This window comes from Cucurbita pepo, chromosome 16, assembly GCF_057944985.1.
Source record: "Cucurbita pepo subsp. pepo isolate OVF chromosome 16, ASM5794498v1, whole genome shotgun sequence".
Lineage (NCBI taxonomy): Eukaryota > Viridiplantae > Streptophyta > Magnoliopsida > Cucurbitales > Cucurbitaceae > Cucurbita > Cucurbita pepo.
Genome location: NC_141813.1, coordinates 10,065,187 through 10,079,241, shown reverse-complemented (window position 1 = coordinate 10,079,241; position 14,055 = coordinate 10,065,187). Strand labels below are relative to the sequence as shown.

At 36.3% G+C, this 14,055-nt stretch overlaps 4 protein-coding genes across 5 annotated transcripts; 1 reads left to right on the top strand and 3 right to left on the bottom strand.

Moving 5' to 3' along the window:
- Nucleotides 1–160: 160 nt before the first annotated feature.
- LOC111777025 (uncharacterized) lies at nt 161–565 on the top strand. Its single transcript, XM_023656468.1, has one exon. It carries the CDS (start codon nt 161–163, stop codon nt 563–565), a length of 405 nt encoding a protein of 134 aa, XP_023512236.1.
- A 993-nt stretch (nt 566–1,558) lies between these two features.
- Nucleotides 1,559–2,492, bottom strand: HB1 (hemoglobin 1). The gene is made up of 4 exons (XM_023656467.2): nt 2,334–2,492; nt 2,110–2,224; nt 1,916–2,032; nt 1,559–1,823 (listed from the first exon to the last, which is right to left on the bottom strand). Exons 1-4 carry the CDS (start codon nt 2,450–2,452, stop codon nt 1,680–1,682), a joined length of 495 nt encoding a protein of 164 aa, XP_023512235.2. The 5' UTR covers nt 2,453–2,492; the 3' UTR covers nt 1,559–1,679.
- A 790-nt stretch (nt 2,493–3,282) lies between these two features.
- On the bottom strand, nt 3,283–6,498 carry LOC147789067 (plastid division protein PDV2-like). Its single transcript, XM_087118706.1, has 2 exons — nt 6,099–6,498; nt 3,283–4,099 (listed from the first exon to the last, which is right to left on the bottom strand). Exons 1-2 carry the CDS (start codon nt 6,333–6,335, stop codon nt 3,434–3,436), a joined length of 903 nt encoding a protein of 300 aa, XP_086974832.1. The 5' UTR covers nt 6,336–6,498; the 3' UTR covers nt 3,283–3,433.
- A 1,816-nt stretch (nt 6,499–8,314) lies between these two features.
- Nucleotides 8,315–13,520, bottom strand: LOC111777696 (putative E3 ubiquitin-protein ligase ARI2). Of its 2 annotated transcripts, XR_002812411.2 has the most exons (8): nt 13,122–13,520; nt 12,734–12,766; nt 12,332–12,611; nt 11,689–12,169; nt 9,893–10,441; nt 9,653–9,819; nt 9,055–9,299; nt 8,315–8,681 (listed from the first exon to the last, which is right to left on the bottom strand). XR_002812411.2 is itself a non-coding variant. In XM_023657419.2 (7 exons), exons 1-7 carry the CDS (start codon nt 13,236–13,238, stop codon nt 9,157–9,159), a joined length of 1,770 nt encoding a protein of 589 aa, XP_023513187.1. In that variant the 5' UTR covers nt 13,239–13,520; the 3' UTR covers nt 8,818–9,156. The 2 variants fall into 2 exon arrangements, 1 of the variants encoding a protein (XP_023513187.1); XM_023657419.2 differs by lacking the exon at nt 8,315–8,681 and having other exon boundaries at nt 8,818–9,299.
- Between the last annotated feature and the right edge of the window lie 535 nt (nt 13,521–14,055).

Sequence of the window (14,055 nt, the reverse complement as noted above, 5' to 3'; positions counted from 1 at the left end):
ATTTTCCGCCGTTTTTATACGGTCTTATCATGGCCCCATGATTCACATGCCCTGCTAATCTTCTCTCAGTTTTCCTTGTATATAAATATATGGAATGATTCACCACGTACCAATCTCCTCCTCCATCCGACTCTTCCATTTCTTCAGAAAAACAAAAACCATGGGAGTTTGTGCCTCATCTCAGCACTCAAGCCCTAGCCTCACGAACTGGCCCTTCACAGCGAAAATCATTCATATAGATGGCAGGCTACAAGAATTGAGGCACCCAGTCAAGGCCAGCCACATTCTCAATCAAAACCCTAATTGTTTCCTCTGTAGTTCAGAATCTATGAAGATCAATTCAATCGTTCCACAAATTTCCAGCGACAGAGAGCTCGAATTGGGGGAAATTTACTTTCTAATCCCGCTTGCTAAATCCGATCTGCCGATCTCTCTCACAATCTTGTGTGCTTTGGCTGCCAAAGCTAATGTAGCCCTCGCCAGCTCCAAGAAGGCATATCCGTCCATGAAAGCGGCGCCAGCCGCCGTAGGGCACCGCATCAGAGCACCAGGGGCGTCGTACTGAGATTCCGGCGAAATGGCTTCAACGCCACTTGGAAGAAGAACGGAGGCGACATTGTATCTGAAAGTCGCGTCTATGGCGAAAGCCGAAGTTGCAACGGGAAAGAGAGGAGAAACCAGCACACTCGAATTTATAAATATATTTATTTATTTATTTATTTATTAATATTATATTTCCATTAATAATATTTTGTTATATGTTTTTATTAATGAACTATTTTCATCTAATAATGAAATATCAAAATACAATAAAATAAAATTAATATAAACAAAAATGGTATTTAAGATATTTTTCTAATAAAATAATTGGATATAAATCCAATAATAAAAAAAAAAAAGTAAAGGGTTGATTGAAAATTAATTTGAAATTTATGTAAATAATTTAATTCCACATGGATTAAAATAAATTATTGAAAAACATTATATTTCTTTTATATTCTTTTTCTTAAAAAAAAAAACATAAAATAAAACATCATAGGACCGAACAACATGTGATATTGCATTATTGTTTCATTAACGCCTTCAAAAGTAGCATTGAAAAACTTCATCAATTATTGCTCGGGTCTTATCTATTTATTTTATATATTGTAAGATCTAAGTTTTTGTAATAAATAAAATTAGATTTTATTCCGCAGATTTAAACTATATATTACACGTTATAACTAACGCTCCAACTACCATGTTGGTATTCGACGTTATGTCTTTTGGCATGTGAAATCATTTGATCCAATCAAACTTTATGCTTCAATTATTTAATTTATATTTATAATATCTAAGGAGTAATATCCCATTTTAAAAATGTTTTTTTGACGATGTATTTCTATGAAGGATATTTTCGTCATTTTATATGTATAAGCAAAACGATACCTAATTAAGCTCAATCGATCTGCTTATGATTTTTTATATTTATAACAGATGTTAATGATACGCTGTGACTTGTGAATATTTAGTTGGAAGTCACTAATTCGATCCTTTGCCCACTAAACCTGAACCCGAATAGAACCGAATTGGTTCTTGAAATCATAATTCAACCCGATCGAGCGCTTTTGAATTTAGAAACCACCGTACAAGACGTTTATTTAAACATGGTGAAAATTGAGACATAAAAGGGTAAGGTTTTAAGAGGTGGAAGAAGGCTTCATTTCAGCTTTAATGGCAGAAACCAATTGATCATAAGCCTCAGCCCATGCCTCTTTCATCTCCACACTCCACATCTCTGGAATTCCTTCCTTAATGGTCTCCAAAAGTGCATACTTCACCACCTATCACCCGAAAAAATTCACTATTATGCTCTCGTTCGATCAAAATAACGATAAAGTTTAAATTTTGAAATCGAAATAGAATCCGGAATCACCTCAAAATGTTCATCGACAACACCGTACTTGAGGTGCGAAGCACCTAGCCTCTTCAAAGTGGTTGCTTTAGCCGCCGCTATCCCTCCTTTTCGAAGCTGAACGGCTGACTCACAAGTCTATAATTCACGTCAAACGGTTCAAGATTGGAATCAAACACGATCTACTAAAGGTCAACTTTTGTTCATAAACTCACCATAGTGAAGACACTCAACGCATGAGGCTTCAACTTCGGGTTTTGCTCCAATGGAACTTTCGAGTCTCTCAAAAACGAGAACATGTTCTTAACAGACGGCGCGATTTCAAATACCCTAAGATCCAACAACAATTAAAAAAAAGAAAGAAAGAGAAGAGTCAACTCTAGTGCATTGATACAAACCCTTTGAATGAAGAACGAAGAACGAAGAACGAGTATCTTACTTGAGGAAGAGTTTGAGGGCCAAATCAGCAGCATTCTTCTTCATGAGACCCCATGACTTGACCACAAGGGCCTCTTGTTGTTCAGTGAAGACCCTTCCTTCACCACCACAGGTGCCCATGTCTGTGTTCTTATGAGCAAATTCATGTTTTGGTCACTCTATTTATGAACTAATCCAAATGGGTTTAGTTTATGGATAAAATTTTTTACCTCTTCGTTGAAATGAAAGGCCATGGGGATTTGCTTTTTGCTTCTTTGAATAAAATACAAAGCTACAGGGAGTTGTCTACCAACACTGCCAAATTTGTAGCTTTTTAATTGGGTTTCTCATACTAATCTTTTATTTGGGCTTGTTTTTTAATTAAAATTTTGTTTTGGATTGGACTCAATAGTCAAACTACCGAGTTGTTAGGCAATTAATTATTTATTTAATTTGACGGATTTTACAATCCACCTTATATGATTATATAAGAGTTCAGTGTCTTTGCTAGCACACTACTTGGTGACCTCACATAAGAGTTCAATGTCTTTACTAGCACACTATTTGGTGACCTCACATAAGATTGACATAAGAGTTCAGTGTCTTTACTAGCTTGGTGACCTCACATAAGATTGATATAAGAGTTTAGTGTCTTTGCTAGCACACTGCTTAGTGACCTCACATAACATTGATATAAGAGTTTAGTGTCTTTGCTAGCACACTACTTGGTGTCTAGCTCTGATATCATTTGTAACAACTCATGTTCACCGCTAGCAACTGACACACTGCTCAATGTCTGGCTCTGATATCAACTCCAATAGAAAATATTGTCTATTTTGGCCTGTTACGTATCGTCGTCAGCCTCACGCGCCTATTATTTTTTATAATATTAATTTGCATAGTAGATGTAACCACTCCTTAAAATATTGATTTCTCTCAAATTTCTTACACCATTTTTTCACTTCAGTCCCTAGGCTTTTTAAAATTTCAATTTCAGTCAATTTTTTTTCAACTTTACATCTCAATCTTTTATTGGGAATTTAATTTACAGCCCTCCAACTTCTATTAAATTCCAAACCAGACCCCTATCATAAAAGGATTATTATTCTACCTTGTCGAAAATTAACCACATCCATAGTTCACATCTGGTTTTACCACAGCAGAAGAAAATGGAACTTCAATTCTCTCTTTCACCAAACACCTCTCCTCCCCGTCTTCCACAACCAGGATTTTCCCCGGTGGGCATCGAGTTCTCGGTCTCTCGTCTTCTGTGGATGGATGTTCGGTCGCACTGGATTTCTTCAAATGAGTAGTAGCTCTGTTTACTACGATTCGTGGCCCGAAACCAGACATGTTCATTATGGACACAACACCAACAATGGTGAACACTACCTTGGCTGCTGCTGCTACGAGCGAACCGAACCCGTTCCTCCTTGAGTTTCTCGTGTTCGCTTGTTTGCTGGTCGTCAACGACTCGCTTGACTCCCTTTCCGTGTCGTTTTTCATGTAGCTTAAGGCTACCCCATTATGGGCAGCTTTGCGAGAAGACAAGGATGGTGATAAATGACCATTGTTTAGGTGAAGAGGGAATGGAAGACGGCTTGGGTATGGAGGAAGCATGAAATCATGGTTGTTCTTTACTGCCTCCCCAGCAAAGGCAGAAGCTTCATTTATCACATCTAAATGCTCCCCTTTGTACTCCTTGAGCTTGTCGAGTAGCATCTTGCGGTTGTGTTCGATCTCGCTGAGGGCAGCTTCCCGTTCGTATCGCTGTTGTTGTTGTAAATCCTTAAAATGACAAGTGAAACAACATTAATTTTAGCTGGAAGTGTTACATCGTATAATGTACAGCCAAAATCTAACGCTAGCAAATATTGTCCTCTTTGGGCTTTCCCTTTCAGGCTTCCCCTCAAGGTTTTAAAACGCGTCTGGTAGAGAGAGAATTCCACAGCCTTGTAAAGAATGCATCGTTCCCCTCTCCAACCGATGTGGGATCTCACAATCCTCCCTCCTTAGGGGCCCAGCGTCCTCGCTGACGCACCTAGAGGCACTTGTGAGATCCCATATCGGTTGGAGAGGGAAACGATGCATTCTTTATAAGGCTGTGGAAAGCTCTCCCTACCAGACACATTTTAAAACCTTGAGGAGCAGTTACATATAATTATATAGCTAGTTATGCAAATATATTCAATGAACATTACATCGTCCTGGAGTTTTATAACCAGTAACGAAACAGAACATAAACCCAAGGATTATTCTGATATAACCTGAATTTAGTACAATGATATCCGCTCGAGTTTCTCACGTGTCTGTGAGCACAAAGCAAACAAGAAAAGATAGGTCCTTCTAGCAACAGCCTATCTATATAACCAAAGAAACACAAACAACTTCACTAGCTGGTGTGATAATAAAAAACTTTCAGTGATTATTTCAACAAAACAAGGTTTACATCAGTGGTGGTCAATGATAATCAAGTTAGGCAAAATTTCGTGACATTCTCATAGTTTAATGTTTTCTCTTGATAATTGCTTCGAATTTCAAGATTGCAATACAAGTTTTAGAAACATTGAGAACTGACAAACAAGGAATAATTACCATAAAAATATGTTTATAAAACTAAAAAACAAAAAATGAAAAAGTGGGAAATCCCACGTCGGTTTGAGATGAGAACAAAACATTCCTCGTAAGCATGTGGAAACCACTCCCTAGTAGACGCGTTTTAAAAACCTTGTGGTGAAGCCCGAGGCCCTTAAGGAGGGTGGATTGTGAGATCCCACATTGGTTGAAGAGGGGAACAAAACATTCCTTATAAGGGTGTGGAAACCTCTCCTTAGTAGAGGTGTTTTAAAAACCTTGAAGGGAAGCTCGAGGCCCTAAAGGGGGTGGATTGGGAGATCCCATATCGGTTGGAGAGGAGAACAAAGCATTCATTACAAGGGTGTAGAAACCTCTACTTGGTAAACGCATTTTAAAAAACCTTGAGGGAAGCCCGAGGACCCTAAGGAGGGTGGATTGGGAGATCTCACATCAGTTGAAAAAGGGAACGAAACATTCCTTATAAGGTTGTGAAAACCTCTCTTAATAGAGATGTTTTAAAAGACCTGGAGGTAAAGCTCAAAACATTCTAGGTTCGATATAAGACAATATCAACTAACGGTGGGCTTCGACTGTTACAAAAAGTTACCATATGACCTCTAAGCTTCTTTTCCACAAGAGACAAGCTAAATGGCCACACATACATCCACCAAATATTTCAAAGCTAATCCTATAGCATGAGTTGAAGTTCAATTCAAGGCACAATGACTCTAACCATGGGATTAAAGGTAAAAGTTCAGAGCAGTCCACAATCATAATGCTTTTGAGCAGAGTAACAAGGAAAAGACAGACAAATACAGAGAATATGCTTTAGCTTTACAATTCCAAAGGCCAAAATAGTTCAATACAATTCATATAACAGGAAAAACATTAAGAAAAAGCAAGCAAAGCATGTTTGAACAATATCAAAACAAAGAACGAGGTCTCATTTGGCAGAACAGAGCAATTCATTAAGTAGTTTCAAAGTTCAATGAAATGGAAGATCGTTCTAAATTCAGCAAAAGTAGACAAACAATCTCTTGGCTCAAGAATATGAGAAAATGAAGAACAGAAAAACGAAACCTAGATTAGAACAATCATCATACGATACAATAAAAGCAATTCAAGATCAAAATCAGCACAAAATCACAGACCAACAAATCAAGAAACATGAAAGAACAGAAATAAAAAATAGTTCAAATTAAGAGAAAACCTGCAACGAGGAGAGCTGAGTCTCCAAGGACTCGAGAGCATCGCAGACACTCAAAAGTCGTTCTACTTCTTCATCGTCCTCCATATCTCCGACCGGAGATTCGGAACCGGAACCGCCGTCGTCAGCGGCTTCATTTCCCGTTCTAGCAGTGGTTGTTGCATTGTGAATGCAGTTGCCGATCTTCAATCGGAGGTCGGTGGCTCTGGCCAGAACCATATCTATACTGTCTTCTTCCATGGGCGGGGATTTCTCCGGCTCCGCCTAGGGTTTTGAGGGGAAGAAAGGGAAGGCAAACATGGGAAGTGGGGTTTGGAAAAGCACAAGACTTGGAATCAGAATCCGCCAAATAAGTGGTTTCTGGTGGCCAAATTAGAAGATTACAAGCGACTCTTGTGCTCTCTATGTATATTGATTGGCCGAAGTGATTCCCTCCCACGTTTATAGTATTATGTCATAATCCTTTAAATTGCATTGGACTTAATTTTTTTCAAACTTATTTTTTATTCAAATTTATTAAATAAGGCAAATATTATACAAAATATATTTAAACCTTAGTAGATGAACACGACTCTCCACAATGGTATCCACTTTGAGCATGAGGCTTTCCCAGAATACCTCATACCAATGGAGATAATATTCTTTGATTATAAACCCAAACAGATGTGGGTCTTTCATCCAACACCTCCCTTCGAACAAAGTATGTCTCCCCTTAATCGAGGCTCTGAGAGATAGCATTCCTTGATTATAAACTCAAGTCGATGTGGGACTTTCATCCAAAACCTCTCCTCGAACAAAGTATGTCTCCCCTTAATTAAGGCTCTGGGACTTTTATCCAATACCTCCCCTCGAACAAAGTATGTCTTTCCTTAATCGAAGCTCGACTCATTTTCTTTTGGAGTCTTAGTCATTTTTTACTATGCCTACTCATTTTCTTTTGGAGTCCTTTGTTAGACATTTGACATTAGATGAACATGACTCCCCGCAATGATAAATGATATTGTCTACTTTGAGCATAAGCTCTCATGACTTTGCTTTGGGCTTTGAACATAAACTCTCAGCTCTCGTGGCTTTGCTTTGGGCTTCCCCAAAAGACCTCGTACCAATTGCTTTGGGCTTCCCCATGGAGATAGTATTCCTTGATTATAAACCCACCCATGATCATTCCCTAAATTAGCCGAGACGTGGGTCTTTCATTCAACAAACCTTAGGTATCTCCTTCCGAATTTTAAAAAGTTCGCATCAATCTTTTAAAAATATTAAAAGGTTAAATTCTGTATATAATAAATATTAAATAAATAATAAATAAAATAAAATAAGGTAATTAATCTACAACTAATTCTAAATAATATTTAACCATTGATTAATGTTAAAAAGTAATTTTTCTAAAAAATTTGGTAGATTTTCTAACCAAACTATTTGTCAATTCTCAATTTTTACTTCAAAAATATTTACTAAATCACATGAAATTTAAGTTACTTTCAAATTAAATATTAAACAATTAAAATTGTTTGTAATTTTTTTGTTTCAAAGTACGAACATTTTAAAATCTATGACAATTTTAAAATTACATCTTAATTCATGATGATTCATCGTCTCTAATCAATGAAAAAGTTTCTATAATTCTTATATTCGCTTTGAACTCAAAGAATACATATCAATTACCGCAACTCCGAAACAACTAAAAAGTCCTAAGTAAGAAGAAACTTTCCCTAGTTTAGCCATTGCAGAGGCATCCATGAGAATAATAATAATAATAACCATAAGTTTAAGTGGATCAAATTTCTAAATTAAGCACCAAAATAAAATATATAAAAATTGACGGGTTAAAACATATATCCTCGATACAAAAGTACATAAGTTGAAGATTCGACCTCACTCTCACATGTTGACTAAAAACAAAATCATGAAATGTGGAACATTCTAACTGCTAAAACGCGCCGAAAAAAGTGAAACTTCCAAATTATAAACCACATAAAACGTCAACATAACCATAACTCAACTAGTTCATTTCAATCACGGAGTTGAAGGTTCGACTTAACACCTATAACCCGCCAAAAAAGTCACTTCCAATTATAAACCACTAAAAACGCCAACATTAGCATAATTCAACTAATTAAAATACATATATTCAAGCAAGAAGAAGTTAAAGGTTCGAATTCACTCCCACATGCTTAACTAAAAACAAAATCATGAAATGAGGAACATTCCAACAGCTATAACCCGCAAAAAAAAGTGACACTTCCAATTATAAACCACTCAAAAACGTCAACATAAACATAACTCAACTAGTTAAAATACATATCTTCAACCAAGAAGTTGAAGGTTCGACTTCACTCGTGTTTAACTAAAAATAAAATCGTGAAATGAGGAACATTCCAACAGCTATAACCCACCAAGAAAGTGACACTTCCAATTATAAACCACTAAAAACGTCAACATTAGCATAACTCAACTAGTTAAAACACATATCTTCAATCAAGAAGAAGTTGAAGGTTCGACTTTACTCCCGTGTTTAACTAAAAACAAAATCATGAAATGCCAAAGATTCCAACAGCTATAACCAGCTTTTATCATTATTTCTTCCTGTAAAAGGCAAAGATCAGGATATGACCAAAAACAGATCACCAGACATGGAAATGTTCATAGCACACAAACATGAACATCAGGAAACATCGAATAAAACACAGCATAGAAATTTTACTTCCAGCAAGAGAGAATATTAGACTAGAGCTCAAAATGCATATACCCTCTTGTCTGTCTCAAGCTGAGAATTAAGCATTTACATTCCAAATACCATCATCAAATCCCGATATCACTGCTATGTACAATTTGCGGATTTCAAAAGTAAAGAACGTGAAACTTAAAGATAATTCTCTTTCAAAATATAGCTCAGCCGAAGACAATATATTCAACCTGAGACAAACATGATAAACAAAGAGTAAAGAGTTAAAAGTACCTAGGATTGCCAATCCTCGATTGCCCGTCCCCGTGCTAACGAAGCTAATGTTTTATGTCAGATCTGTACAACTGTACGTTATAAACTCGCAACTTCCAGAGATCAGTTTCTATCAACAACCTCAGCAGGTAAGTTTAGATCGAAGCAGTTGCCAGTAACGACTTCGGCTCTGGCACGCTTCCTAGACGAGCATCCGTTCTCATCGGAATTCAAGCTACTCAGTCTATTCCGCTCTGACAATCCTCCTGCATTTATACCATCAGTAAAACTTTTATACCCAATATCTATACAAAGCAGTATTGCCAGGTAGTTTCCTTTATATATTGTCTCAGAAATTGACTGAAAAGAATTGTAAGAACTCCACATCAAATAGGCCCAAAATAAAGATTTATCTGACTAAAGAAAGACCAAGCAATGCCCAATGATCTTGATTTAGAGATGTAGATGATAAATGTATATTTTCAAAAATAAGGGACACTGTTAAGAGACAGACGCATTGAGATCAAAATTTGTGAACTGAGACAGACGAATCGAAATCACGATTTGTGAACCGAACAGGGATGAATAAAAAAGTGTAGAAAAGTACTCTCCACTTTACCACTTGTTCCACAGTCTGATGGCAGATATTTGTCTGTAGTATTTGCTTTGCTGTTCCAACAAGCAGAAAGCTCCAGCGCCTTCTCAATGCCCTTCGACTTGTAAGGAGCAATATTGTGGATACCCAGTTCAAGTGAACCCAGAAGATCGTTCTCAATACAGTCGTACCTGCGTTAGAATAAGACATGACTTCCCAGAGCTTTACACGTTTTTAGAAGAACAGATAGCTCAGTATACTTACATCTTCTTGCAGAGGGTATCGGTGATAACCGACAGATTGATGACTTGCATCCTTATATCCATTACCCTGTCTTTCGTGTATTGATCAAACGGTTCCTCTAAAAACTTGGAGAGCTTCTCAACATTTGCCTCAAGTTGCTGCTGTTGGTCCTCAAATAGATGCTGCCTTATCTCCCTTTCCTCCTGAGTCATCTCGTCTTTGAATAGCTCATCCCCAAACATATAGAACGCAAATGGGTAAGAGTATGATAGAACCCGCCTTGATCTGAAAAGTCTACACAGTCCATTGTTTACCCAACTAAAATCTCTGAGCATGGATTCCTTCTCTTCAGAAATCGAGATCTTCTCTTGTATGGATTCCTTCAATTTGCTTTCAAGCTTAAAAGAATCTGTATGAGCTTTGTATCGATTATGATAGTGCATATAACGGTACAAATCCCGTTTTGCTCGCTCAGCTTTCTGTTCTGATTCTTCTTTGTAACGCCCACAACTATGACCAGAAATACTCGACCAAGTGTGCTCTCGACCAGTGGCTCCACCACACAGCCAACTGTACCAGAAGGATGGGAATTAGAAACTTAGACCCACTTAATAAAAGTAAAACAAGGTGAGAAGAACACATAGCTAAAATAGAAACAAGCAGCTGGTTAAGAGATGAAATTAACGACTGCCGTCCATATGCTAAAATTGAAGTGTTATGAAAATATTATTCAAATGAATTTTATGGTAAAGAATAACAATTGGAAAAAGAAACAGTTATACTATCATAAACTTATGTCTTAAGCACTAAATGCTCGACTTATATGAATTTATATTCAAATTGAAGCAAGGTTTAAGTAATTATTTGGTGAGTTAAACGAAAAAATAACCATCTTTCACACATCATACTTCGCACCTAACTAAACTTATTTCCTTAGATCATGGAGATTCGTATTTTTACAGAATCTATAACCAGCATAAGGTTAAAATGATTAAATACGTTATATTGAACTTGTTCAAGTGAATGTAGAAAAATATTAGAGTGAATTATGGTAGTTCAAACCATAATATTCAATTGAAAATTTTCCTATTCTAAGTTTCAATCAAAGTAATGGAGATGGATTAGGTAGTACTATCTAAGATTACTATCTAATTAACTGCAATCCTTCTTAGAACTTGTTCTAAATTTCCAATATACATCTAACTAATCTATCATCTATAAAGAAAAAACAAACCATGATGTGAGATCATTTAAATTCTATTGATAACAAATTAGCAAATTCCCAAAAGGTCTAAAAACTTATTAAAAAAATCACGAAGATTATTGACCACTCACAAATTGTTTGAGACCTCAAAAAGTGGTGCGCACCATTATATGAATCAATGGCATATATTAAAAAGACAATAGCAAAGAAAAAAAAATTTGTTCATAGAAAGAGACAGAAAGGGCATCAAATGACTAGATTCTTCAGAACATTTTCACATCAAATGAAATGCAGAAAGTTACTTCTTCAAGGCCGCTAAAATCATGTATGCTTTTCAAGAGAAGAATTTAGATGTATGACCATTTGTCTTATATCGAACCTAACTATGAACAGTAAGTATCTGACGAGTGCCACACTGGCCGATACTTGCAGTGTCGGTCTCAGTTTCAGCAAAATATGAAAATGAGCTATCTACCTCAAAATCTCGCCAATATATGAAAGGGATCGATTTCAGGTCTCATATCTAAGTAGTTTTGAACAGAATGTGCCATTTCACCCATTTACTGAAAAAACTATAACAAAGAAAATGATTAAAAAAATAGTATAATCTTACCAAAATGCTTGACCACAGATGCAGCTGACGAGATTACAGCCTCCATTCTTCTCCACAGGTTTGTGGCACTTTGGACAGGGCTTTGTATGTACTGTAATCCAGTTAACAGTTTCAGATTCATCTCGGCACTTCTTAATCCAAAGTTCCCACATCAAACATGAACACGGCGAGTGAGCATCTGATAAGCAACTGAAACAAAACTGAAGACCACAAGAACATTCTACTTCACAGAACTCATCATCCTCCACACGTATAGCATTGCCGCAATGAGGAGCGCTCGGACACCACTTGACTCTTTTGTTATCCTCGATGTATGATTCAAGAAGGAAACGATCAAATTTATTGGCAAGATCTGGATGCCTTTTACTAACTAGATTCCTAACAACAGCTTCATCACAAATTGCATTACATTTGTGGGCCATGCATCTGATTCTACGACTCTGACCCTCATTTATTTTCACAATGAAATGTTCAGTCCAACCTGAAGCAAGAAATAAAGCTCAGCCAATTATTAGTCATTTATACGAACTTAGCACAATTTGATTCCATAACAATTGCTTACAACTAACATCACAGACAATCTTTACAATATTAGTTCACAAGGCCATTCAAAATCTAATTTTAGAGGGAAAAAAAGGCTTACAGTTATTGCAAAAGCAATGACCACAATCCACTCTTGTTGCATCATTGCTATGTACTTCCTCCATGCAGATATCACACATCACCACGGAGGAAGTCTCAGAGGAACAATTACTTCGATTCTCAATCATAGTAACACCAGCAGTAGCAAACAAGTGACTTTTCCCTTTCTCCACAAGTACTGCAAACAATTTCTCTACATCCCATCGGTAATGAATGAGTAAGGTCCGAGCATGGTGCTCCCTCAATGATAGTAACTCCATTACTCTACGCATGTCCTCCTTCTACACGAAAACAAAACGGCCCTAAAATCAGATTCAAATAACGAAAAAGAACCCATGAATCCAATGAAAGAATAGAATGAGATAAATTGTCTTTTATATGATGGGAAGAACCGGTGCTAAACCTGTGCAGCAAGGAGAGATTCCTTTGTAATAACCTGAAAACAACAAAAAGGGTTTTCATAAGCATGATTGATTAGAAAATTCACATGAATCTCAACAGGAAAGAAATTCCAAGCATTATGCACCAAATTCCGCCGCCCCATCATCACAAACTTGGAGAAAAACCTCTTTTTTTCAGGAAAGAGTAATAATAACAACAAAAACAGTAAGAGTCCAAAAAACAAAACATGGAGCGTTATATTTCAACCCAATCAATTCATTCCCTGCCATCACCACAAAAGAAACTCACTAAAATTGAATCCAACAACAAGAGTTACAACTTTCAATCAGCAAACCAAGTAATCAATCGCAATTAGAATCCCTCCTCGTACCAAAAAAAAAATAGAATACCTTAGTCGCGGGACCTTTAGAAACCCACTGAATTTCAGAGTCCTCGTTCTCGAGACCCTGAAGAGACTCACGATCGGAGTCATAGTAGTCTTCATCGCTGCTGATGCAGTCCTCCATTGAAAAATTGGCGAAAGAAATAGCGAAATCGAATTGGGGAAAGAGAAGACAAATTGAAGTCAGATGGAAAAATAAAAAATAAAAAAGCAAAGCTCAGTTGGTAATACAAGTAAGAAAAAATATCAATCGATAACGAGAGAGATTCGATGAATAAATCCGATCCGGAGAATCGGGGAACGCCGGAGAACGTTTCCCTCCGGGGAGATCGTTGGAAAAGCCGGCGAAGAGAGTGAAAGGACAACGACTAAATGGTAGTCGCTCCGATGAAGTAAATAAAACAAAAATAATAATAATTAAATTAAAATAAAATAAAAAAAAAAAAAAAAAAAAAAAAAAAAAAAAGAGAGAGAGAGAGCAAACTTGTGAGCGAGAAGAGAAGTCCGGGGTCCAGAGAGAGCAAAACCAATACTACGTCGTATTGTTACTTGCGGCAAACGACGTCGTTTTGGTCCGATGAAATATCCGGTTCATGATTGCTGCAGACGCTTGGTATCTTAGAATCTTTTGTTTTTTTTTATGCTAAATTAATAAAATATTTTCTGCTTTCATTCAATAATATTCTTAAATTTAAAAAAATAAAAATAAAAATAAATATATAGTTTATTTGAAAAGTTAATTACTTTTAGTTTATTTTACTTTTTCACTTCAAATAAATAATGTTATTTAATGTTACAATTATATTTACTCTTAAATATTATAATTTTTTACATAATAAATATGATTTTTAATGAATTAATATATGTCAAATTTTTAAAAGCTCGTGTTCCTTTAATTTTTAAATTTTTCTTTAAAATATCTTTTAACTTTTTTCACAATT